This window comes from Erythrolamprus reginae, chromosome 1 (assembly GCF_031021105.1).
Source record: "Erythrolamprus reginae isolate rEryReg1 chromosome 1, rEryReg1.hap1, whole genome shotgun sequence".
Classification (NCBI taxonomy): domain Eukaryota; kingdom Metazoa; phylum Chordata; class Lepidosauria; order Squamata; family Dipsadidae; genus Erythrolamprus; species Erythrolamprus reginae.
In genome coordinates this window covers 83,942,273-83,969,131 of record NC_091950.1, presented here as the reverse complement: position 1 = coordinate 83,969,131, position 26,859 = coordinate 83,942,273, and the positions used below count along the sequence as shown (strand labels likewise).

The 26,859-nt window shown below is 38.5% G+C and overlaps 1 protein-coding gene across 2 annotated transcripts in view; it reads left to right on the top strand.

Moving 5' to 3' along the window:
• Positions 1-26,859, top strand: part of RMDN3 (regulator of microtubule dynamics 3) — a 36,371-nt gene that overhangs the window by 6,372 nt on the left and 3,140 nt on the right. For both annotated transcript variants that reach the window (XM_070756941.1, XM_070756950.1), the window contains exons 5-12: positions 2,802-3,069; positions 5,333-5,435; positions 7,139-7,199; positions 16,642-16,717; positions 17,678-17,755; positions 20,319-20,417; positions 25,015-25,068; positions 25,600-25,680. In XM_070756941.1, the coding sequence (XP_070613042.1) occupies positions 2,802-3,069; positions 5,333-5,435; positions 7,139-7,199; positions 16,642-16,717; positions 17,678-17,755; positions 20,319-20,417; positions 25,015-25,068; positions 25,600-25,680 (820 nt within the window). The remainder of the gene's footprint in view (positions 1-2,801; positions 3,070-5,332; positions 5,436-7,138; positions 7,200-16,641; positions 16,718-17,677; positions 17,756-20,318; positions 20,418-25,014; positions 25,069-25,599; positions 25,681-26,859) is intronic.

Genomic DNA, 26,859 nt, shown 5'->3' with positions numbered 1-26,859 from the left:
AAATAGTTAAATGTAATCAGGATATAAAGGCAGCAGTAGAGAGTTTGCATTGATTGATTGATTGATTGATTGATTGATTGATTGATTGATTGGATTTGTATGCCGCCCCTCTCCTCAGACTCGGGGTGGCTAACAACAATGATAAAAAACAACATGTAACAATCCAATTTAAGAAAACAACTAAAAACCCTTATTATAAAAACCAAACATACACACAAACATACCATACATAACTTGTAATGGCCTACGGGAAGGAATATCCTAACTCCCCCATGCCTGCCGACAAAGGTGGGTCTTCAGTAATTTGCGAAAGACAAGGAGGGTGGGGGCCGCTCTAATCTCTGGGGGGAGTTGATTCCAGAGGGCCGGAGCCACCACAGAGAAGGCTCTTCCCCTGGACCCGGAGAAGGCCAACTCTGTGGGACCTTCTCGGTCGCTGGGATTCGTGCGGTAGAAGGCGGTTCCCGATGTATTCTGGCCCAATGCCATGTAGGGCTTTAAAGGTCATTACCAACACTGTCAAAACATCAGGGGTAACATGAAAATGAGAATTATGAGCAGGTTTATTTTCTCATTGACTTAATCTGGATAACTTAAGCAGCATTTGCGGAAGTGGCTTGCCCCTGCCTCCTTCCTAGGACTGAGAGAGAATGATCGGTTTAAAGCCACCAGCTGGCTTTGTGCTTAAGCCAGGTCTACAAATCTTCGTCTCCGAGTTTCTGTTTCATTTTCTCTAATTTACATCAAACTGTCTTTTAAGATTAATGTTAATATAAACATTTAATATTAAGGAAGGTTCCCTAATATTTTAGGTGGTTTTTTTTCTGATTTTGTCATTTTTATATGATCTTTGTCATATATTCCGTGGGTATTAGAGTGGTAATCAGGTATGTATGTAGTGACCCAGAAATAATAGTTTCAAGTCACATTTTGAGGTAATTAGTAATTAATATCTTTAGGTTTACCTCTGACATATTAGCTACATTTCCATGCAGGGTAGGCTATGAGTTTTCAGAAGACTTGTTACATGAATCAGTTACCGTATTTTTCAGAATATAAGACGTTCTGAAGAATAAGATTCACCTAGCTTTTGCGGAGGAAAACAAGGAGGGGGGATTTGCCTCTGCCTCCCAGCAATTTGCCTCCTTGCAGCAAACAGCCTGTTTTACTTTCAGTTTCAGCACAGCCTGATTAGCATAAACAGCTGATTGTCCATAAGCAGCTGCATAAGCAGCTGACTGTCGGTTGGATCGGCCTCCCAACGATCAGCTGTTTCAGGCAGCAGGGATTGCCATAGCCTATTGCCATCTTCACATCCAATTTTCAGCCTCCGCAGGTCTCATTTCTGCCTCCAACTGCACCATTTTCTGCCTGCTCCGAGTAGTGGGAATTGGAATGGGCAGAAAATGGGGTGCGTAGAGGCCAAAAATTGGACACAGAGGCCAAAAATGGGGTGTGAGGAAGTGGCAATAGGGAATGGCAATCCCTGCAGCCTTAAACAGCTGATGGTCGGGAGGCTGATCCAATCAACAATCAGCTGCTTGTGCTAATCAGGCTGTGCTGAAGCCAAAAATAAGTTATTTGCTTTATGCTGCAAGGAGGCAAATTGCTAGGAGGCAGAGGCCAAAGGGTGGGAGCTGCCAGGTGGGCGGAGCTATATTCAGTGTATAAGACATATCCAAATTTTCACCCTTTTTAAGGAGGGGGGAAGTGTTTTTATACTCCAAAATTTTATACTCCAAAAAATATGGTACATGTCACATATTTGTGCCCACTGGCTTTTTCTGCTTGGGCCAACATCTGAACATTTAATGGATGTTCAAATTGGATTGCTCACTTAGAAACATAGAAACATAGAAGTCTGACGGCAGAAAAAGACCTCATGGTCCATCTAGTCTGCCCTTATACTATTTTCTGTATTTTATCTTAGGATGGATATATGTTTATCCCAGGCATGTTTAAATTCAGTTACTGTGGATTTATCTACCACATCTGCTGGAAGTTTGTTCCAAGGATCTACTACTCTTTCAGTAAAATAATATTTTCTCATGTTGCTTTTGATCTTTCCCCCAACTAACTTCAGATTGTGTCCCCTTGTTCTTGTGTTCACTTTCCTATTAAAAACACTTCCCTCCTGGACCTTATTTAACCCTTTAATATATTTAAATGTTTCGATCATGTCCCCCCTTTTCCTTCTGTCCTCCAGACTATACAGATTGAGTTCATTAAGTCTTTCCTGATACGTTTTATGCTTAAGACCTTCCACCATTCTTGTAGCCCGTCTTTGGACCCGTTCAATTTTGTCAATATCTTTTTGTAGGTGAGGTCTCCAGAACTGAACACAGTATTCCAAATGTGGTCTCACCAGCATTCTATATAGTGGGATCATAATCTCCCTCTTCCTGCTTGTTATACCTCTAGCTATGCAGCCAAGCATCCTACTTGCTTTCCCTACCGCCTGACTGCACTGTTCACCCATTTTGAGACTGTCAGAAATCACTACCTGCTCTTTAAGATGCTAGGATTCATAAGTTGGGAAACATGCCTTGGTTTGCTATCTTTATTTAAGAAATACAAAAAGCCAAGGACCAAAATTCAAATAATATTTACTTTCTTGTTAGTTTAAGGGTATATTAAAGTGGTAAAAGCTAGTTAGAATGAGTGGGGCACACTGCTTGCTCACTGTGAATTCCTCAAGTTCTGTCTTACTGTTGAATATGAATTTAGACATTAGTTACTTGAGTTTTTAATTCTGCATGTGCTTGACACGGAAATATAAATGTACTGTGTTTTCTTTAAAGCTATACTACCGCCAATGCAGAATCGGATTATGATAGGGAATCTGATAAAGAGAGTGATGAAGGAGAAGATGAAATCAGCTGTGAAACAGTTAGAACTGGAAGAAGAGATTCCTTGGACCTTGTCAATGAAGATGAAGCGGGGCTGAGTTTGGACACTGCTTCAGAAGAAGAACTTGCTCAGTTACTGCACCAAGCTGATAGCTCACACAGAGGGACTGACCAGGAGAAGAAAGAAGGTTTCCAACTACTGCTTAACAATAAACTTGTGGTAACTCTTAATTGCTTATTCGGGGGCAAAGTGGTCACTCTTAATTGCTTATTCGGGGGCAAAGAATATAGGTGTTGTGAAAATTCGTACCTAAACCATATCGATAATGAGTCCAAGCAACTAAATGCAAGCTGACCATTGCTTTTGTAAACAATTAGAATCCTCAGTTTGGCTGAGACTTGGCTTAATTAATTAAAGAGCATTGACATACAGTTGTTTCTTGTATATTAAATAATTTATAGTAAATATTCTAAATATTTGGGGGCAAAGTGGTAACTCTTAATTGCTTATTCGGGGGCAAAGAATATAGGTGTTGTGAAAATTCGTACCTAAGCCATATCAATAATGAGTCCAAGCAACTAAATGCAAGCTGACCATTGCTTTTGTAAACTATTAGAATCCCCAGTTTGGCTGAGACTTGGCTTAATTAATTAAAGAGCATTGAAGTACAGTTGTTTCTTGTATATTAAATAATTTATAGTAAATATTCTAAGGCTGATAAAAGTGAAATTTGAATATCTCTATGTCAATAGCAAAGCTATCATCAGACTTTTTCCCCCACTAAAGATTATGCTGCAAAGTTATATACACAAGCTTGTTTTATATTTCCCAAAAGGCTGTATGTTACATTTTATAATATATACAAGAAAAATAGTTAACTACTTATAATAATAATCCCAGATTTATTTATTTATTTATATTCAATTTCTTTTCTTCCTCTATGGAATTTCCTTAAATACGTCTGTATTATCCTTATCCTTTCGTTTTGTAAAATGCACAAATTATTTATTTCATTAATACCAGCATTCCCACAAAAGGGGTCTGATCTTTTAGCTTAAATAATTTTGCTATTTTAAAAGCTTTTTTGTCTGGAGTAACAATTCTTCTTTTTAAAAAAATCACATTTTTAAAATGTGCTTTTAAAGTTTTTTAAAAATTTTATCCGTTTAAAACTTACTAGGACTACAAACTTGTTAAACTTTCTGTTTTTAAATCAAAACCCACTCAATAATTTTTAAAAATAAGGCACTAATTGAGAGTCTCATCTTCCATTTGCCTTTTGGAACTTTTCTCTTAGGTTATAAAATAATTAATTATTAAGATGTTTAAGAAAGCGGGGCTTCTGCTAGTCAAATGTCTATTAAGGCCACACAGGGCTTAAGGACACATTGTAGTTCCCTCATCTCTCAACCTGTTCAATTAGTGTTTGGCCACAAGAAACTAAATTCTTGTGGTTGCCTCATGAGGAACAGTTCTTCCATAGAACAAGTAGGTGATCCCCAGAGCTCTCCTTCTCTTTGGAGAGATTTTCATCAGCCAGAACCTGGCTCCTAGTTGGCAGTTTCAACACAGTTCTCTCCTCATTGGCGGAGCTGCTCACAGGAAGTTTCAACTGCCATCATCATAATAATAATTAATAATAATTTATTAGATTTGTATGCCGCCCCTCTCCGAAGACTCGGAGCGGCTCACATCATTCCTTATCCAGAAAGCCAGTCTTCACCCAGAAACTGGAATAATTCTACTTTTCTCTTTATTTATTTTATTTATGGGGAATTCCCGTAGACTCGGGGCGGCTCACAGCAACAATAGGACAATTCAAGACAAATCTAATAATTTAAAAACATTCAACCCCCCCCCCCCCCCCCATTATTAAAGCAGACATACACACAAACATACCATACATGAATTGTATAGGCCCGGGGGAGGTGTCTCAACTCCCTCATGCCTGACGGCAGAGGTGGGTTTTAAGGAGTTTACGAAAGGCAAGGAGGGTGGGGGCAGTTCTAATCTCAGGGGGTAGCTGGTTCCAGAGGGTTGGGGCCACCACAGAGAAGGTTCTTCCTCTGGGACCCACCAAATGACATTGTTTAGTCGACAGGACCTAATTGGTCGCTGGGATTTGTGCGGCAGAAGGCGGTCTCGGAGATATTCTGGTCCGATGCCATGAAGGGCTTTATAGGTCATAACCAACACTTTGAATTGTGACCGGAAATTGATCGGCAACCAGTGCAGACTGTGGAGTGTTGGTGTAACATGGGCATACCTTATACTTGATATTAAAGAGCCCAGCATGTTTTTGTACTTCAAACAAGTGGAAGAGGGTTTTTTTTGAAAAAAAATATTGATTTTTACAAAGTCTACCTTCTAATACAAATCTTAACAAAGCATTATAATTTAGACCTGAAACAACGTGCTATATGGTATAAGTGCTATTTACCTGAAGTGTGAAGATATAAACTGCTATTCATTCTATCTACAGTATGGTGACAAGCAGGATTTCCTTTGGCGCCTGGCTCGAGCTTACAGTGATATATATGAAATCACAGAAGACACAGAGGAGAAGGAATCGTATGCATGTGACGGTAAGAAGAAACTTTATTAAAACTTTATAAAAACACGCTGTTTTTAATAGGAAAGTGAACACAAGAACAAGGGGACACAATCTGAAGTTAATTGGGGGAAAGATCAAAAGCAACGTGAGAAAATATTATTTTACTGAAAGAGTAGTAGATGCTTGGAACAAACTTCCAGCAGACGTGGTTGGTAAATCACAGTAACTGGATTTAAACATGCCTGGGATAAACATATATCCATTGTAAGATAAAATACAGGAAATAGTATAAGGGCAGACTAGATGGATCATGAGGTCTTTTTCTGCCGTCAGTCTTCTATGTTTCTATGTTTTTATTGCAGTGATGGCGAACCTTTTTTCCCTCAGGTACATGTCCACACCCATAATTCAAAGTCTGGAGAGGTTGAAAATGGCTCTCCCCCGGAGGCCCTTTGGAGGCTGGAAATGGTCCATTTCCTGACTTCCAGTGGGCCCATCAGGACCATTTTTCACCCTCCCCAGGCTCCAGAGGCTTCCTTAGAGTGTGGGGAGAGCGAAAATGTCTTCCTTCGCCCAATTGTAGGCCCTCCGGAAGTTGAAAAGGCCTTCCACTTGAGCCAAAAATCAGCTGGCTGGTGCACACATGCGAATTGCCCACTAGCCAATTGCTTCTCATAATAACAATTGTGCATATTTTGTACTTAAATCAAAATCCCAGTTCTTCTGCAGGCTGAATTTTGCCTACATTGAATATTATCTCTTGATAGTTTTATACATGTTAAAAGGAAAGTTTGAAACCAAAGAATAAAAAGCGGCAAAATTCTTGTAGCTTTGACAGCTATAATGATAGCTAAATCCTTATATGGTTGTTCTGTCAAGCTCTCTCTGGTAGAATCCTCCCAAAAATTCACAGATACAAATTTCAGACACACACACGTTTGAAAATTCAAAACAATGTTCTTTATACCAAAAATTCAAATAAACTAAGCACTCTTTTTGTATAGCAAAGAGCACTCGTTTCCAAACAAACTGGTAATTTTTACAAGTTCCTTATCAGTTCTGTGATACTTAGTTTGCAGCTGTGAGGCAATTCACAGTCCTTCTTTCACAAAGTGAAACACACTTGGCTCTGGTTTAGTTTCAAAGCGGGGGAAAATCAGCACACCAAGGTCAAAGTCAGCAAGGCAGGCACGAAACACCACGATCAGATAATCCTCCACAATGGCCAAACCCACAGGCTGCAAATTTATAGCAGCCTCACTAATTATCACAGCCCCACCCAACCACAGGTGGCCTCATTTTCTTTGATAATAATCTCTCTGTTGTTGCTGCCTATGCATCGCTTTCCGCATGCGTGGCTGTATCATTAACTCTTGTTCTGAATCCAAGGAGGAGCTAGATAATTGATCTCCTTCTGAGCTGTCTGCCACACTCTCCTCCCTGTCAGTCATGTCTTCTTGGTCAGAGGAGCCTTCATCATCAGATTCCACCGGGAGCAAAACAGGCCTGCAGCATGTGGATGTCTCCCCCACATCCACAGTCCTTGGGGCAGGAGCTGGGCCAGAGCTAACCACAACATATGGTAGATAGTATTTGCTAAAGTAGCACACTGCCAAGCATACAGATTTTTAGGCATTTTATATGACCTCCCAGCATTAGGTAATAAATACAAAAGACTTTTTACAATGTTAATCCTCCCTTTGACATAAATTTAAAAATTGGATTATATTGCAGGCAAGGAAGAGGCCAAAATGTCTTTGCAGCTAGGAGATCAAAATGCTGAATGTCACAAATGGTAAGTAATAATTTACTTTATAAGCTGTTTGGGGGGGGGGGGGAGACTTTAAATGGAATGCAGCCCAGATCAAGAGTTATTGTATTCTAAATTATGTAAAATGAAATTACCCTCCTCTGATGCATATTTATTTGTTTGGCAGTAAGTTCACTGATAGTCCCGATTATTATAATGATAGTCCTGCAACCATTCAATCAGTGATCATTTGAAGTTACGATGGCGTTGAATAAATGATGGTGACTCAATCCTCAGTTCTGGCCATTCCAGCATCCTGGCAGTCACGTAATTGCAAACTGGGCACTTGGCAACCAATCGTAAGCCCCAGAATCGCATGTCATTACTTCTCTCCAATGAATGTAATATTTATTTATTTATTTACTTACTTACTTACTTACTTACTTACTTACTTACTTACTTACTTACTTACTTACTTACTTACTTACTTATTTATTTATTAGATTTGTATGCCGCCCCTTTCCGTAGACTTGGGGCGGCTCACAACACAATAAAACAATTCATGACAAATCTAATAATTTACAATTTAAAATTTAAAATAGTTAAGAAAACCCCATTTTCAAACAGACATACCTACAAACATACCATACATAAATTATATAGGCCCGGGGGAGATATTTCAATTCCCCCATTGCCTGACGACAAAAGTGGGTTTTGAGGAGTTTACAAAAGGCAAGGAGGGTAGGGGCAGTTCTAATCTCTGGGGGGAGCTGGTTCCAGAGAGTCGGGGGCCGCCACAGAGAAGGCTCTTCCCCTGGACATTGTTTAGTTGCCGGGACCCGGAGAAGGCCGACTCTGTGGGACCTAATCGGTTGCTGGGATTCGTGCAGCAGAAGGCGGTCTCAAAGATATTCTGGTCCGGTGCCATGAAGGGCTTTATAGGTCATACCAACACTTTGAATTGTGACCGGAAATTGATCGGCAACCAATGCAGACTGCGGAGTGTTGGTGTAACATGGGCATACCTGGGGAAGCCCATGACTGCTCTCGCAGCTGCATTCTGCACGATCTGAAGTTTCCGAACACTTTTCAAAGGTAGCCCCATGTAGAGAGCGTTACAGTAGTCGAGCCTCTTACTGATTATCGCCAATTATACTAATCATCAACCCTCTTACTGATTATCCCAATATTTGAGCGAGCTTTCTAAAGGGCAGAGGAGTGGGGCAAAGGAAAGGTGAAGAAAAATTAAATCAGGTCATTTAGTGATAGAAATTACAGTCCCAATTGTCAGTAAACAAGAACTACCTGTACCAGATATTATTTCTAAATGCAATGTAACTTTTCTGCAATGTAACACATGAGAAATGTGCCTCCAAACAAATCTGGTAGCTGATTTTTATATAAGTTTTTATATTAGTTATAATGTTTAATCATGTAGTTTAGAAAGAAAAATCTGGGACTATTCTGAACTACATAGCAGTTGCCTAATTTGCTGCATTGTCAAGATGTAAATTCTCAAAGGTAGCAAGAGGAACAAAATTGAATTTCTATGTTAGGATGTCTGTAGCCTTTGCATTCCTTAAAAAACTTACTGTCTGATTTATTGTAAAAACCAAGATGAGAGATTGCATATTTGCTTTGGCTTCAAAAATTGATGTTTTAAGAGAAGCTGGAAGTTCAGCAAGAACATTATGGGATAGAAACATAGAAACATAGAAGTCTGACGGCAGAAAAAGACCTCATGGTCCATCTAGTCTGCCCTTATACTATTTTCTGTATTTTATCTTAGGATGGATATATGTTTATCCCAGGCATGTTTAAATTCAGTTACTGTGGATTTATCTACCACATCTGCTGGAAGTTTGTTCCAAGGATCTACTACTCTTTCAGTAAAATAATATTTTCTCATGTTGCTTTTGATCTTTCCCCCAACTAACTTCAGATTGTGTCCCCTTGTTCTTGTGTTCACTTTCCTATTAAAAACACTTCCCTCCTGGACCTTATTTAACCCTTTAATATATTTAAATGTTTCGATCATGTCCCCCCTTTTCCTTTTAGTAATTTAGTAATTTAGGATTTTAGTAATCTCTTGAGAGAAGAAAATGCAGATGTAAGAACATCAGGTTATTCATGTTATTTTCAAAGTATTTGCTGAAAGCTTACCAAGCTATCTGCAGTACAGAAAGATTAAGCTAACCTTCAGGCTAAATGGAGTTTCTTTCTTTCTTTGTTTTATTTGTCAAGTATATATTTGTAATATACATAGATATAACATTGTGTATATACATAAGATGGGTACTGATAAGATGGAACAATTGGACAGGGACAGTAGGCACGCTGGTGCACTAATGCAGTGTTTCCCCACCTTGGCAACTTGAAGATATCTGGACTTCAACTCCCAGAATTCCCCAGCCAGCTGGCTGGGGAATTCTGGGAGTTGAAGTCCAAATATCTTCAGGTTACCAATGTTGGGAAACACTGCAATGCATGCCCTTTAACTGACCTCTTAAGAATCGGGTGAGGTCAACAGTGGACTGTTTTAAGGCCATGATGGCGAATCACTGGCATGGGTGCCACAGGTGCCACGCGGAGCCATATCTGAGGGCACTCAAGGTGTTGGCCTATGTCACCTCCAGCTCACATGTTCATACTGGCCAGTTGATTTTTGGCCTTCAAAGGGAGGGGGAGGCCATTCTTTGCCTTCTCCAGGCTTTAGGAGAGCCTCCTGAAGCCTGGGGAAGGTGAAAAATAGCACAACAAGCCTATTGAAAGTTCAGAAACCAACTTCTGGTAGGCCTGTTTTTCACCATCCATAAGCTCCGGAGGTTTCATTGAGGTCTGTATGCATGCACGGAGGGAGGGGCAGGGGAGGAGTGGCTGTTTAAGCATGCATGGCGGGAAAGCTTTTAAAATTTGATTATTAGATTTGTAATGTATTGTATTATTGCTATGTTGTGAACCGCCCCGAGTCTTCAGAGAGGGGCGGCATACAAATCTAATAAATTATTATTATTATTATTGTTGTTGTTGTTGTTGTTATTATTATTATGGGTGTGGGCACGCATGCATTCTCTCGCGGGCATGCGCACCGTTTTGGCACCTGAGCAAAAAAGGTTCGCCATCACTGGTCTAAGGGTAAAGTTTTGGGGGTTTGGTGACGAAACCACAGCATCAGGTAGTGAGTTCCAGGCATTAACCACTCTATTGCTAAAGTCGTATTTTCTACAGTCAAGTTTGGGGCGGTTCACTTTGAGTTTGTATCTGTTGTGTGCTCACGTATTGTTGTGGTTGAAGCTGAAGTAGTCATTGACAGGTAGGATGTTGTAGCAGATACTTGTGCGAGCTATGCTTAGGTTGTGCCGAAGATGACGTAATTCTAAGCTTTCTAAGCCCAGGATTTCAAGTCTGCTTGCGTAAGGTATTCTGTTGCGAATTGAGGAGTGGAGAGCTCTTCTAGTAAAGTATCTCTGGACATTTTCTAATGTATTTATGTCCGATATGCCATGTGGCTCCAGACAGATGAGCTGTATTCAAGGATTGGTCTGGCAAATGTTTTGTTTGCTCTGGATAGTAGTGTGATACTGGCAGATAAGAAGCTATGTAAGATTAGGTTAACAACTCTTGAAGCCTTTTTGGTGATGTTCCTTATTGATACGGGTATTTTTCTTGGTTATGGTGGTTATTAGAGGTACAAGTATTCTTTTGACTTGGAGCAAGAAGATATTAGAGAGGTCATCAGCAGTGTTACAGCCAAAGAATAGCGTTTGCCAGTCAAGAGTTGAGAGGTCAGCATCTATGAATTCATAGTTGGCTTTTTTAAAGTTGTCCTTGGGTGTCCCATTATTAAGGTGATTCTTGCAATGGTGTAGAGTGAGACTGAAGTCTATCATGCTGTGGTTGCTGTTGGAAAAGGGTTCTTTTAGTTGTAGTCCATAAATTGCGCTTTTGCTGTTGCAGAATATGAGGTCAAGGCAGTTGTTGAGTCCAGTATTGTTTGTTACTTGTTGGTCGAGTCCTAAATTGGTAACAGTATTGTATGGGGCTGCATGGATGAGTTCAGTCGTGCATTCGTTTAGGGTCCAGTTAATGAGAGGTAGATTGAGGTCTCTAAGAAAGATAAGGTGGTATGGGCAGGAGGCTGTCCATGTTAGCAGTGAGGTTAATTTGTTTGCATATGTTATGTCGTAGTCTGGGGCTTGGTAACAAAGTAGGAAGCAAAATGTGGTATTTATTTATTTATTTATTTATTCATTCATTCATTCATTTATTTATTTATTGGATTTGTATGCCGCCCCTCTCCGTGGACTCGGGGCGGCTAACAACAGTGACAAAACAGAATGTAAAAATCCAATACTAAAACAGCTAAAAACCCTTGTTATAAAACCAATCATACATACAAACATACCGTACATAAATTGTAGAAGCCTAGGGGGAAAGATTATCTTAGTTCCCCCATGCCTGACGGCAGAGGTGGGTTTTGAGGAGCTTACGAAAGGCAAGGAGGGTGGGGGCTATTCTAATCTCTGGGGGGAGTTGGTTCCAGAGGGCGGGGGCTGCCACAGAGAAGGCTCTTCCCCTGGGCCCTGCCAACTAACATTGTTTAGTTGACGGGACCCGGAGAAGGCCCACTCTGTGGGACCTAACTGGTCGCTGGGATTCGTGCGGTAGAAGGCGGTCCCTGAGATAATCTGGCCCGGTGCCATGAAGGGCTTTATAGGTCATAACCAACACTTTGAATTGTGACCGGAAACTGATCGGCAACCAATGCAGACTGCGGAGTGTTGGTGTAACATGGGTATATTTAGGGAAGCCCATCATAACTTTTCTGTTATGGGTAGTGATAGGCTGCTGCTGGGGTGGGCCACTTTATAGAAATAGAATATTAACAAAATTTAGACATGATTGAAAACAAATCATTATTATTCTAACTTTGAAAATCTGGCTGAAACACAAGTGGAAAAGTTCTCAGGGTATATCTTCCATAGCTTTTAATTGTTGATTCTTCAAGCACTGTATTTTCTGGGAAAAATTTAAAAACAGGATATTAAATATAGGAACAAAAAAGGGAGGAGACCTCAAAATTGTGTAAATTATGACTTATAGTCCAAAAGTGTCATATAAAAGCCAATTCGGTTTCTCTGTGTATTGAGCCAGTTAGCTCAGAGAATGATTTATAGTATTCAGCACACATTAGAAAAGTATTTTGTGCATTTTGGAGAGTTGTTCAAATGGGTAATGAATAAAAATAGAGACTAAAAATCAGTCATTTAAATTTGAAATATCATGATTATATTTTTGGCTAAGAAATGGCCAGATAAGATCAGTTACTGTCTTCTATGTTGCATTGTGTTGCTTTAACTCAGAGGTCTTCAAACTTGGCAATTTTAAGACTTGTGGACTTCAATTCCCAGAATTCTCCAGCAAGCTAAGCTGGCTGGAGAATTCTGGGAATTGAAGTCCACTAGACTTAAAGTTGCCCAGTTTGGGGATCACTGCTTTAACTGCTGAAAACCTGTTTTGGGGGTTGCTAATTCTGCATTTGAATAGTCTTGCTATAATAAGAACTTCTGTAGTTTGATTTTGCAATTTAATACTTTGCTTTATTTTAAACACTTCTAGATGGTTAGCCAGCCACCTGTTGGTAAAAGAATGGGATGTAAATATTCTGTTTTGTAAAAAAAAAAAAAAAGCAAGCAAGATATATCATTCACCATGAGGTCCGATCTAGACAAGACTGTGTATCTCTTTACAGTCCTAGGTGACTGGTTCTATTTTTTCAGCTGGCCAGAGTTCATGAGAATCTGTTCGCTTTGGAGACCCACGGCATTGCTCCAAGATCTGAACCATCAGTCTTATGCTGTGGGATAGCAGCAGGGGAGGAAAGAAAGACAAGACTAATGAAACTTTAAATATCTTTCCAGTTTATTTCCCAAGAAGTGAAATTTTATCTGAACCAGTGGGAGAATGTGTGGTGTTGACTTTGCTAGCCCATGAGGCTGATTCATTTTGTTGTCTCAGATATTTCTTGCTGTTGCTATGCAGAGTGTGGGTTTTCCTTTTGGTTAACACTTCCTTATTTCCTGGCTCGGCCTGGTATGTGAAACAGGAATAGAAAAAGGAAGAAAAAGTGAGCTGCAACCTGATCCTATGCTTAAACCTGTCTGAGTTTCACTGGGCTTATTCCTGAATACATCTAAAATTGTAGCTTTGAAGTTAAAAATATTTCACAAAACCACCACTACTGAAGTGCTGTTGACAGTCACACTAAGGTAGATCAGCCCAGGAAATAACTCAATAGGAAACAGCTCCATAGGAAGACCATAACTACACATTGAGATTGGCTTTAATAACAGACTTTTGACAAGTGTAATTGTGCTTCAACTTCCTTTTTCTCATACTTCCTCCAAACTTTACCCTTTTTTCCAGGATTTTAATAATGTTTCACACATAATTCCTTTGTCTAGCTAACAATTCTTGTGTATTTTTGTCGAACTTCCCTTACTCTTTATACTGTTCAATTCTTCTTGCTTATTTATTTATTTAGTTATGTATTTATTATTGGTAAAGCATCATATCCAGAATGCTAAGACATGCATAGGTAAATCCATAGGGCAGTATAGCTAATAATACAATAAAATAAACCACAAAGCAGTAAAATAACAATGCCACCACTTCCACAGAGGTTATTTCAGTTGTTCATCTCCAGCGGTCTCTTGGAAATAGCCATGATTCAATAATTCTCTGGAAGGTGTGAGCTATTCTAGCATCTGAAATAAGCTTTCCTTTTTTTAAAAAAAAATATTTTTTTATTGATTTGCATAGACAAACATGACACACATAACATATAACATATAGTGGAGCTACAGTCGCTCCGCTCAAGATAGAAGTCATCTTTATATATATATATATTTTTTTAAAGGAAAAATCTTATCATTTAAAAACATCTATAAAGTGTGTAAAAGTATTAATTATGACATAATAAGTAAAGGAAAAAACGCATCTAAAAATTTATAAAAACATATATAGAAATTCTTAAATTATGACTTAAATCAAACTAGAATAAAGAAGATAAGAAGAAAAAAGGAATTTACATTTATATTGTAAATAATCACCATCTAATACAAGAAGACTACTAGTTTCAGATATATTTAAAGTAATATAACAACAAGGTTTATCCCTTTTTCTTTATTTCCCACCAAGTATATACCTTTTGCCATACATCATAGAATTCTGATTCTTCTTGATTGTTTAACCTTCTCATCATCATGTCGAGCTTGCCACATTCTAAAACTTTTTTAAGTATGTCTGTTTCTTTTGTAATCTCAGATTCCTTCCATTTTTGAGCAAAGGCTATCCTAGCTGCTACTAATATATGAACTATTAAATAATATATATCTTTTTTATATTTCTTATTTGATATACCTAGTAAGAAAAATTCTGGTGTTTTCTTGATTTCTTGCTAGGTTATTTCTCTTAACCATGAAATAAGCTTTCCTAAAGTAGAGAAGTATTGCAGTCTCAAAGAATTGTCTGATTCTGTGCCTCAATAGGGGGAGATTTTGGCAGTCAACATCGGGTGGACTGAATTTACTTGGGATGGGAAGTTTCTAAGATACCTAGCCCAAAAGTCACATGGAGGTGACTTTTGGGTGATGACAGTGAGAAAACAAACTGATAGCCAAGGCAGCTTCAGTAGCCTTGTTGTTATGTGTCATGCTCCAAAAACCAAGAAAGACACATTGAATGATTTCAGAGCAGCTTCCCTTATTGTTCACCTATAGACAGAAATCTTGCCAAAGTAAACCAGATTATTATCCTTAAAGGTTAATACCCTGAGAATTTCTGTGGATGACTGCCTTGTTAGCCCCCTTCCTCCATCCAAGCTATCTAAATGTCGCTGTCTCTTGCTCCTCTGGAGTGCAGCCCCTCCCTCTTGACAATCCAAACAACATTCTACGATTTCATGTGGCAATACTGTGTGTGCAATGTGTACCTTGGCAGCCATATTCTGCACTAGCTGAAGTTTTCAGGTGGTGTTCAAGGTCATCTCCATGTATAATGAATTGCAGTAAAGAATGATTGTCTTGGCACATTGGTGCACAGTGTTCTCTCGATTTTCGTGGGTTCAAACTTCGCGGATAGCCTATACCACGGTTTTTCAAAAAATATTAATTAAAAAATACTTCACGGTTTTTTTTTCTATACCACGGTTTTTCCTGCCCGATGACGTCATACATCATCGCTAAACTAATAATTTTTGCAAATAAATAAAAATAATAATAATTGTTAATAAATAATTATGTTTATAAATATCAGGATCACTAAGTATCTTATTCAATGGTGAGTACCAGTGATAATGGTGAGTAAATGGTTGTTAAGGGAATGGGAAATGGTAATTTAGGGGTTTAAAGTGTTAATGGAAGGCTTGTGATACTGTCCATAGCCAAAAATGGTATATTTACTTCCGCATCTCTACTTCGCGGAAATTCGACTTTCGTGGGCGGTCTCAGAACGTATCCCCCGCAAAAGCGAGGGAACACTGTATAGCAGTGCTTCTCAAATAATGGGGCGTGCCTCCCTGGAGAAACGTGGAGCGATGCTGGGCGGCCATGTGACCCTGGGGAATATGCTCTTTTTTCCCGCAGGGAATAGGGCATGCATCCTACCTGATACTCGTACCAGTACCTCTGTCGTGTTCCTCGGTGTTTATTTATTCTATTTATTCAAAAAAAAATTATGCCGCCCTTCTCCTTAGACTCAAGGTGGCTTACAACATGCTAGCAATAGCAGTTTTTAACAGCCAGCATATTCCCCCCTCATTTTACCCACCTCGGAAGGATGCAAGGCTGAATCAACCTTGACCCAGTGATGAAATTTGAACCGCTGACCTGCAGATCTAGCAGTCAGCTTTAGTGGCCTGCAGTACTGCACTCTACCCACTGCGCCACCTCAGCTCTTTTGTGTTGTGTCCAGGGCAGCCTGTTCTAAAAGAAAACGTCTCACGAGTTCAAACAAACTTCTCGAACTCGAACAAAATATATTGTATAGTGTTCTTAATGTTTATATTTGTATGTATTTTGTATTTGTGTTTCTTAACAGTTCTGGTTTCAGTGTAGTTTTTAAAATCATAATCTGGAAAGTTTTGATGTTTTAGAATTTTAATTGTTTGCTTTATAACATGTAAGCCAACCAGAGTCACTTTAGAGGAGAAATGGGTGGCATAAAATTTCAATAAATCAATCAACATTGAAGGTTGTATGTAATGTAACTACTTCTATCAATTTTGTGCTATATTCTTTTTACTAAATAAGGAAATTGTGGGAACCTTACAATTTAGCAGCTGGTGTCCCTCCAACAAATTGATAGGATGCCTCTATTTCTGTAAAGTGGATATTAGGTTTAGATTAAGTACTTCACCACTCTATACTAGAAAAATAAATACAAAACCATAAAATGTACTAATGATGAAGTTTGTTGTAATTTCTAGGTATGCTATTCTGTGTGGTCAATGTTCAGAACATGAAACTATACAAAAGCGCATTCAAGCTGGACATGTCTTTAAGGTAAGTAGGACAGCCTCTCTTTTTTTTCATTCAAAGTCCTTTTTATTACATAATTCAAGGGACTTTTTACTCTAGTAACAAAGCAGAGGTAGGTTCCTCTAGGTTTTAATCTGAACCGGTAGTATTATGCTGGTGACATCATGATGATGTCATGGAACTGATTTGGATGGTGCCAGTCTGTAGGTGCCACCATCTTTTTTTAGGGGGGTGTTGGATTTCCACAAAATTGGGGGGTTCCCGTTTTTTTTCCTTCTACACATGCGCAGAAGCTGAACTTTCAGCAATGTGCATGTGATCACTATCTTGTTTTTGGCTTTTTTAAAAAAGGATTTTTTAAAAAAAATTCGGGTTTTTTGTTTTCCTCCACAAGTGCAGAAGCCAAGTTTCTTGCACTGTTCATCTGGTTGCCATCTTGTTTTTGGCTTCTTTGAGGGGAAAATATTTTTTTATTTTTTGCTACTTCACATGCATGTATGCATGAAGCAGACGTGGCCATGAGGCATGGCCACGCAACACGGAAGGAAGCGAACCAGCAGCAAGATAAAGCTAGAAGGCACCCCTGCATTCCACCCTGTTCTTGCTCCACGTTTGGAGAGAAATTATTGAAGAAAGAGCCAGTGTATTTGACAACTCTTCATTCTGCCACAACCTTAAACTCTACTATTAACGGAGCCTTCTTCAGTTCCCCATTTCTTCTCTGACAGTCTGAGAATACCTTCTTTTCTCTAAGGGATTATAAAATACAATTTGAAAAAAATGTTTGTATTTCATCTTCATTGTAGACTAGCAAATGCTATAGTACTATATTTGCTAGAACAATTGCTTTAATTTAATAGCGGCATCTGCATGAAATTCTTGAATGCTTGTACTGAATTTCAGCTTTTGAATGTTTATTTCCTAATTTAATGCAAATGAAATAACTCTTTTTGCCTGTGTGGTTTTGTTTTGCTTTTGCTGTAGAAACACATTGATGAAGCCATTGCTCTGAAACCAGATGATCCCATGTCTTATTATCTCCGGGGTCGGTGGTGTTACCAGGTAGATTATTTTCATCTCTGTGCTCTTTTTGGGTTTTTTTAATCCAGAGTCACCCTACTAAATAATTTGGCCTGTATGCAGAAAATAAAAGATTGAATGCCTTAGGGAAGTTTGTATTTAAATGTCTGGAATTTGTAATCAGTTGTTAGCTACTGAGAGAATTATCACAGAAGGGCTCAGTTTTATTTAGGGTCGAATGATTGGAATTTGCCATGTTATACATATGGGTAGTTCTGCACCAATAGTGCATCAGTGTCACAAACTACGCAGCCTAGTTTTGGCATATAAAGGAAAAACCATCATATAGGGTTTTTTTTTTTTAAAAAAACTTCCTTATCTTGTAATTGTGTGGTCAGGCGGTAGGAAAGGCAAGTAGGATGCTTGGCTGCATAGCTAGAGGTATAACAAGCAGGAAGAGAGAGATTGTGATCCCCTTATACAGAGCGCTGGTGAGACCACATTTGGAGTACTGTGTTCAGTTCTGGAGACCTCACCTACAAAAAGATATTGACAAAATTGAACGGGTCCAAAGACGGGCTACAAGAATGGTGGAAGGTCTTAAGTATAAAACGTATCAGGAAAGACTTAATGAACTCAATCTGTATAGTCTGGAAGACAGAAGGAAAAGGGGGGACATGATCGAAACATTTAAATATGTTAAAGGGTTAAATAGGGTTCAGGATGCAAGTGTTTTTAATAGGAAAGTGAACACAAGAACAAGGGGACACAATCTGAAGTTAGTTGGGGGAAAGATCAAAGGCAACATGAGAAAATATTATTTTACTGAAAGAGTAGTAGATCCTTGGAACAAACTTCCAGCAGACGTGGTTGGTAAATCCACAGTAACCGAATTTAAACATGCCTGGGATAAACATATATCCATTGTAAGATAAAATACAGGAAATAGTATTAGGGCAGACTAGATGGACCATGAGGTCTTTTTCTGCCGTCAGTCTTCTATGTTTCTATGTTTCTAATTGCCCATGTGATGCAACACTGGAGTGATGCAACATAGCAAACAGTTGAAGAAAAGTTAAATTGCAGCCTTTGCAATGTACAGTATGAATGTTCAACTCTTCATGATGATAACAGATTAACACACACTTGCCTCATACTCTGTCAATGTTCAGAGTTCCAAAAATATCTGAATCACTTAATTTTTTAAAGTAAAATCTTAATTGTTGGCAAAAACATGCTTCACTCAGTAATGATACACGATTTAAAGTTTGCTGACTTAAACAAATTTAAGAGCCAAATGCATATTCTGGACAATCTACAGAAATATGAGTAAAATATAGTTATAGGCAAATAAACTCATTACGCAAATACAATATTAATTTTATAAATAGATGAAAATCAAATATGTCAGATTACTGGTGAGATATATAGTGAACCGACACACTATTTCTACTCAATCTACCTGACTGCTCCTTTCAATCAATATTTACTCTATATGAATTGTATATATAGTACCGTAAAAAATTTATATTGTGAGTGTGTGTTGAAATTGACGTAAGCCATAAGCCGCCACTTCTGATAAACATTTTAGTAATTCTTATTTGCAATGTTTAAGAATTTTAAAAAATCATTATTTTAAGGTGGAGAAAAATAAAAAATATATATACTCTCCAAAAATGGAATTTAAAATATATGTTTGTGAAAGTAAGATGATTTTTTTTCCAATTGTGGATGGTTTTGTAGTACATTTTATTCCTATGTATTTTTTGCACATTCTGAATTAGCAATATTCCTGATAATCTATTACCATTTTCTCTCTTATTTTGCTAATTAAAAGGAAAAAAGTGAATAATATTTGATGAAAGCAAGTCTTTCAAGCAATAGAAACATAGAAGTCTGACAGCAGAAAAAGACCTCCTGGTCCATCTATGAGAAAGCAAAAATCCTAGACAGTTTTGAGCTTCAATGTTTCGATCGTTTAAAACATTTTTAAAATACTCTTTACGGCTTTATGCTTTTACTTTTCTCATGCTTCTGCTCCATAAAACCAATCACCTCCTGTTTATTGAGAACATATGGATATGATTAGGAACTTACCGAGAACTCCAGGGCTTTTGCATGCATTTTTCTTTTGCCCTTTTATGGCATTTATTACATAAAAGTGTATCATCTTCTTTATAATGTTCAAAAGAACGAAAATTACTACTGTCATCTTCAGTTCTGGACATGCATATAAAAAGCAAAATTTCAGTATGACTTTAACTTTGATTAAAAGGAGCATATATTTGCTATATAATATGTTAGCAAAGGAAGGGTAGTCTTGATATTTATCGTCTTGGACAAAAGATTATTAGCAAGAGGAAGTAGTAGCCCAATCCATTCTTATACCTGTATTTACCTCTGTGCATGGCTTAAAGATATATTTTGAACACTTGTTAAATGTGCTGGCTTACTTCCAAACAAACTTGCTATCACTTTTAGAATTTTTTGAAGATAAAAAAAATACGTGTTCCTGCTTTCATGAGGCACCCTCTGCTAAATAAAAGTGAACCGCGTTGCTTGCCAAATTTTATGAAATTTACTTACGGTAATTGTTTTTCTGTAGGTTGCTCATTTGGGATGGCTGGAAAGGAAAACTGCTTCTGCTTTATATGAAGAACCTCCCTTAGCCACTGTCCAAGATGCACTGCAAAACTTCTTAAAGGTACTTAGATTGAACAAAACTCAAACTGATTAATCATAATAGTCTTGCAGAAGCTTTAAGTAAAAGGTACTAAATTTGGACATTATCATTTTATGCCATGACAATCATTTGCTCTGGACCGGGACTCATTACTCACAGTCACTCATGCCCTCATCACCTCGAGGTTCGACTACTGTAATGCTCTCTACATGGGGCTACCTTTGAAAAGTGTTCGGAAACTTCAGATCGTGCAGAATGCAGCTGCGAGAGCAGTCATGGGCTTACCTAGGTATGCCCATGTTTCACCATCACTCCGCAGTCTGCATTGGCTGCCGATCAGTTTCCGGTCACAATTCAAAGTGTTGGTTATGACCTTTAAAGCCCTTCATGGCACTGGACCAGAATATCTCCGAGACCGCTTTCTGCCGCACGAATCCCAGCGACCGATTCGGTCCCACAGAGTGGGCCTCCTCCGGGTCCCGTCAACTAAACAATGCCGGTTGGCGGGCCCCAGGGGGAGAGCCTTCTCTGTGGCGGCACCGGCCCTCTGGAACCAACTCCCCCCGGAGATCAGAACTGCCCCTACTCTTCCTGCCTTCCGTAAACTCCTCAAAACCCACCTTTGCCGTCAGGCATGGGGAAACTAAACATCTCCCCCTGGGCACGTTGAAGTTATATATGGTATGTCTGTATGTGTGTATGTTAGTACAGGGGATTTTCTTAAACTTATAATATTTTAATTAATTGGATTGTATTGGATTGTTTTTCACTTGTTGTGAGCCGCCCCGAGTCTTCGGAGAGGGGCGGCATACAAATCCAAATAATAAATAAATAAATAAATAAATTATATACGAGTGCCAGATTAGGTATGACACTATGATCCGTGAGTAAATAACTTGATTCGGATGCTCATAACTTTAACTTCAGGTATTTCACATTATGACGTATTGACCAGTTGAAATATTATGTTCTAGTATTTAGTAAGATAACTGTTGTAATATTTGTTCTATCGCCTATTTTTTTTATTTTCAAGGTACTCACACTAATTCAATCAAAACTCTTAGGTGTTTTTAGTTAATCTGTGCATAATTGAGTGGATTCATTTTTATATTTTATGAGTGGATGAATGGATTCGTATTTATATTTTATCTAGATCTTCATTCTTCCCTTTTTAATGACATTTCCAAAATTTAGCTGATTATAATTTGCTGCGTTGGTTGCTGTATCATTCCTTATTTACTTCCAAATGTTTCTGGAATCTTATATATTCTTTCTTTGTAGACCACAAGAGCCTCTGCTATGGTTATTGTTCTTTTTATCTGAGTTTTTCTTTTTTGTTGTCTATTGAAATGTTTTTCTGGCTGATCTTTTTGCATTCCTCTGCTTTCCTAGGCTCAATTCTTAAAGCCTATTATTTATCCAAGATCTCCTTTCATTTTTTCCTTTTCTTTTTCATAACAATGTTTTGTTTAATTATTGAAGTTATACATAATAGATAGGACACAGGGGACCTTAAATTTGTAGGATTTGCAGTCTTAGTCCATTGATATTTGTACTCATTTAAATTAATATACCATGCAAGTAATATACAGCAAAATATGTAGCATATTTCTTTTTAAATTAATATACCATGCAAGTAATATATATCAAAATATGTAGCATATTTCTTTTTATTTATTGATTACAATAGTAAAACAAAACATACAAAACAAATTGTAAAAAAAAACAAGTTTCTGAGTAAATTCAGACAAAAAGAGAAAGAATATATGCAAGGAAAGAAAAAGAAAATGAGAAAAATAAATATTTTTAAAAGGTGACTTCCAATCTTTATCACAAGTATAAACAAATAACGCATTAGCACTTGAAAGGATGCAAACAAATATCTCTTCTGCCCATAACCTACTCCTTATTCATATGCAAATCCATAAATCATCAAATTTTCAGTGCTGCTGTCAGCAAAATGCCTATAAAGGGTTACTAGAGATTTATAGAAACATGTTTTATTTTTAGCCTTGGTCAAACAAACCAAATGCTGGAGTATTTCAAATGTCATAATATTTTCTGTTGTTTTTTAAAATTCTAGTGCTAGCCAAAAATAAACAGCAAACTTGGTTTTCCCCTCTTTTCTGCTTGGAATCTTTAAGTGCCCCCCAGGGAGCAATTTCTGAGATGGTTTAGAACTGACAAAACAATTGTAGTTCACATGAAAGGTTATTTATTTCAGTAGTGGGATTCAATATTTTTTTTACTACCAGTTCTGTGGGTGTGGCTTGGTGGGCATGGCAGGGAAAGGATATTGTAAAATCTCCATTCCCTCCCCATTTCAGGGGAAGGTTACTGCAAAATCCCCATTTTCTTCCAATCAGCTGGGACTCAGGAGGCAGAGTATATAGATGGAGGTGGGGCCAGGCAAAGATGGTATTTACCGGTTCTCTGAACTACTCAAAATTTCTGCTAGTGGTTCTCCAGAACTGGTCAGAACCTGCTGAAACTCACCTCTGATTTATTTATATTTCTAAAAGATTTCTAATTTTAAAAAGTTATTTATTTATTATTTTATTTATTAGATTTGTATGCCGCCCCTCTCCAAAGACTTTATAGTGAAAATCCAAATAGTCCAGTTTTGTCCAATCCTTAGTTTGTTTATAACTTTATTATATCTATTTTTTTTTTGCTATTTATTTCCAAGCCTTTAAATTGTTAACCTTATGGTTATTTTTTCTTCTATTCAAGAATGAAGGGAAATTCACCAGGTGGCTTTTCAAACTCATTTTGAAGATCTTTATTAGCCTTAAGATAATTAAATCATTAATTTCCAAAAGTATTTAGGTGTTCTGCCGGGCTCTCTGATAGGAGCCTCCCGAAAATTCAAGGGTACAAATTTCAGACACACACACGTTTGAAAATTCAAAACAATGTTCTTTATCACAAAAGTCAAAATAAAGAGCACTCTTCCCAAAACAACCGGGTAGGTCGTTTAAGCAGTCATTAAGTACTTAGCCAGTAGCTGTGAAGAAACTTCATACCCCTTCTTCTTCCAACGAAGTGACACACACACACGCACATGTTGCTCTGCTTTGGTTTCAAAGGCGTGAAAAAGCAACAAAGTCCAGCACACAAGTTTCCTGATGAACTGTGAACAGATATTCTTTCACAATGGCCAAACCCAAATGCTGCTATTTATACCAGCAGCCCTAATTACTGGAGCCCCACCCAAACACAGGTGGCCTCCCTTATTTCTTGTAATATGTTCTTACTTGGTCTCTTCTACGTATAATTCTGTGCTTGCATGGGTCCAAAATGTCATCATCTGAAGCAAAAGAAGATAAGGAAGATTGACTGCCTTGGCTGTGTGCCAAGCCCTCCTCTGCCAAGTCACTCCAACCTTCTTCTTCGTCCGAGGAAACTAAACTCTGAACTGATTCTGTCGGCAATAACACAGGCCTGTGCCATGTTGAAGTTTCCCCTGCATCCACTTCCCCATTCCCTGGGGCAGGAGCTGGGCCAGAGCCAACCACAACATTAGGAAGAGAGGTTAGCAAAAGGTTCAGCTGTAGTTGTGAGCACAGTGGCAAATCTCTTTATCTCCCAGCATTCAAACTCCTGTAGTCTCCTTATGAGGAGCAGCCATCTGGTGCATATGTAGGTAATCTCCCATCCTCTCCTTATCTGGAGAGATTCCATAGCATTGGTCTATTTCCCCTTTCTTTGGTCTTTACCGTGATAGTTTGCTAGTTCTACATTTCTGTCTGGAACTCCATAGCAAATAATGTAATTCTGTGCACAACAGCTGATACGCTGCTCATTTGTGCCTCTATTAATGATACGGTTTTGACAGATAGAGTTTGATCTCACTTCAAAATAGGTATGACACAAATGAAAATGTACAAGACCATTCTTTCATACTACAACAAGCCTACATGATTTCCACTTCTGAAATGGCCCTATGCTATTCAAATTTTTGTATTTTATATGTAGGGAAAGTAAATAATAAGAGATGTACAGTGGTACCTCTACTTAAGAACTTAATTCATTCCGTGACCAGGTTCTTAAGTAGAAAATAGAAGCAATTTTTCCCATAGGAATCAATGCAAAAGCAAATAATGCGTGCAAACCCATTAGGAAAGAAATAAAAGGTCGGAATTTGGGTGAGAGGAGGAGGAGGAAGAGGAGGAGGTCGCTGCCTAGAGCGAAGGGAGCGTTTCTTTTCTCTGAGCACTGGCAAAGGTTTATTCCCTCTCCAAGCACCCAGAAAAAGGAAAATGCTTTGTTCGCTCTGGACTGCCAAAGCCTCCTTAAGCACCACCGAAAGGCTCCTCTGGCAGCCCAGAAAAGCCCGAGATGACTAGGATTAAAGGGAGAATGGCAGGAAACTGGCCAAGCCTTTGTGCCGCTCTCAAATTTCCTGGGAAATTTTTCCCGGCTCAGGTTCTTAAGTAGAAAATGGTTCTTAAGAAGAGGCAAACAAATCTTGAGCACCTGGTTCTTATCTAGAAAAGTTCTTAAGTAGAGGCGTTCTTAAGTAGAGGTACCACTGTATATTGAAAGTATTTCAAAGCCTAACATATTTTTAGTGATGATTTTTATTCTCTTTATTTTTTCTTCACTGTGTTTATAGGCTGAAGACCTAAACCCTGGTTTTTCAAAAGTGGGAAGAATATATATTGCCAAGGTAGGTGGATGTGTATGTCTAGTAATGTGATATTCACTTTAAATGCATCGAACAACCTTAATGCACTTACCTCAATAGGATTATAGAAACAGAAACATAGAAGACTGATGGCAGAAAAAGACCTCCTGGTCCATCTAGTCTGCCCTTATACTATTTCCTGTAATTTATCTTAGAATGGATATATGTTTATCCCAGGCATGTTTAAATTCAGTTACTGTGGATTTACCAACCACGTCTGCTGGAAGTTTGTTCCAAGGATCTACTACTCTTTCGGTAAAATAATATTTTCTCACGTTGCTTTTGATCTTTCCCCCAACTAACTTCAGATTGTGTCCCCTTGTTCTGGGATAAATGTGTGGATCTGGGATAAAAGCGTTGCTTAGCTGCTCTGTACTGCAACAATCAAGAAAGACTATGGTTCTTCCATTTGCTCAATCTTACCATAATGCTTGAAGCAATTTAACGTATTTCTTCTTAGCTGCAGAAAAGGAAAACCTCCTGTTTTGATTTTCTATTTTCCTCCTTTTACAGTGCTTCAAGGAACTGGGGGACAATTCTAAAGCTGCACATTGGTTGACTCTGGCTTCAGAGTTGCCTGTTATCACAAAAGAGGTACATTGGTTTTTATTCATTTTTGAAAACATTTTAAGGGTTTACAGAGCAATCCACTGGGATGAGAGTGGTGAGGAAAGGGAGAGAAAGGAAACAGTAGAAAAAGTGCTGTGCCCTTCGGCCTGATTACTTCATATCAGTGGAGGCCCCTTCCGTGCTACTTGGCTGGATGTTTTCTTTTTAGTTCTAGTTTTCTCTCCCTATTGCTCCCTCTGGGAGAAAAACAAAACCTTCCAGGTCTAAGAAAAAATTTCTTCTGAAAAAGGGCAAATGGGATACTGTAATTGAAACATTTCTCAGGAAAAGATTTCTTTTTTTCTCCCGAATAACTTCAGTGGACTTTTTTACTTCCACTGTCAGCAAAATTTATCTGCTTGTGGACAGTCTTTCTTCATAGGTGGGGAGAGAGGGAGTCCTACAAAATCTCACCGTTCCTGAGATGGTCTTCCATAAATTATAAATTGCCCTTTTCAGTTCTAGCCTGTCCCCCACTCCCTGCCTTACTTGGGACAGCTTGGGACATTTTAGTGGGGGTTTTCTCTTATAATGAGCCTCTCACTTCTGCAGTGTTTCCAAAATCTGTCTCTTCTCAGTCTACTGTATGTTAATACTATCTCATCTCATCTCATATATACCGTCTCATCTCATATCTTATATACCACTTTATAAGGCCTTGGTAAGGCCACACTTGGAATACTGCATTCAGTTTTGGTCGCCACGATGCAAATTGTCAAGGCTGGTGTATGGTTTGATTGGCTGTGTGATTATTTTATTTTATTATAATGGTTTTAAATTGTATTTTAAAATTGTATTTGTACACTGTTTATGTTGTTGTGAGCCGCCCCAAGTCCTCGGAGAAGGGCGGCATACAAATCTAATAAATTATTATTATTTTTATTTTTGGCCTCCAGGGGGCAAAGTTGGCTGTTTTTGCCCTCCCCAGGCTCTAGGGAAGCCTCTGGAACCTGGGGAGGGCAAAACACAGGCCTATGGGCGCACTGGAAGTCAGGAAACAGGCTGTTTATTTCCTCTGAGGGGCGGGGGGGGCATTTTTGCCTTTCCCAGGCTCCAAGAAAGCTTCTAGAGCCTGGGGAGGGCAAAAAACGGACCTATCGGGCTCACCCAAAGTTGGGAAATGGGGGAGCAGGGGGGATCGGGCACATATCCACTATGGGTGGG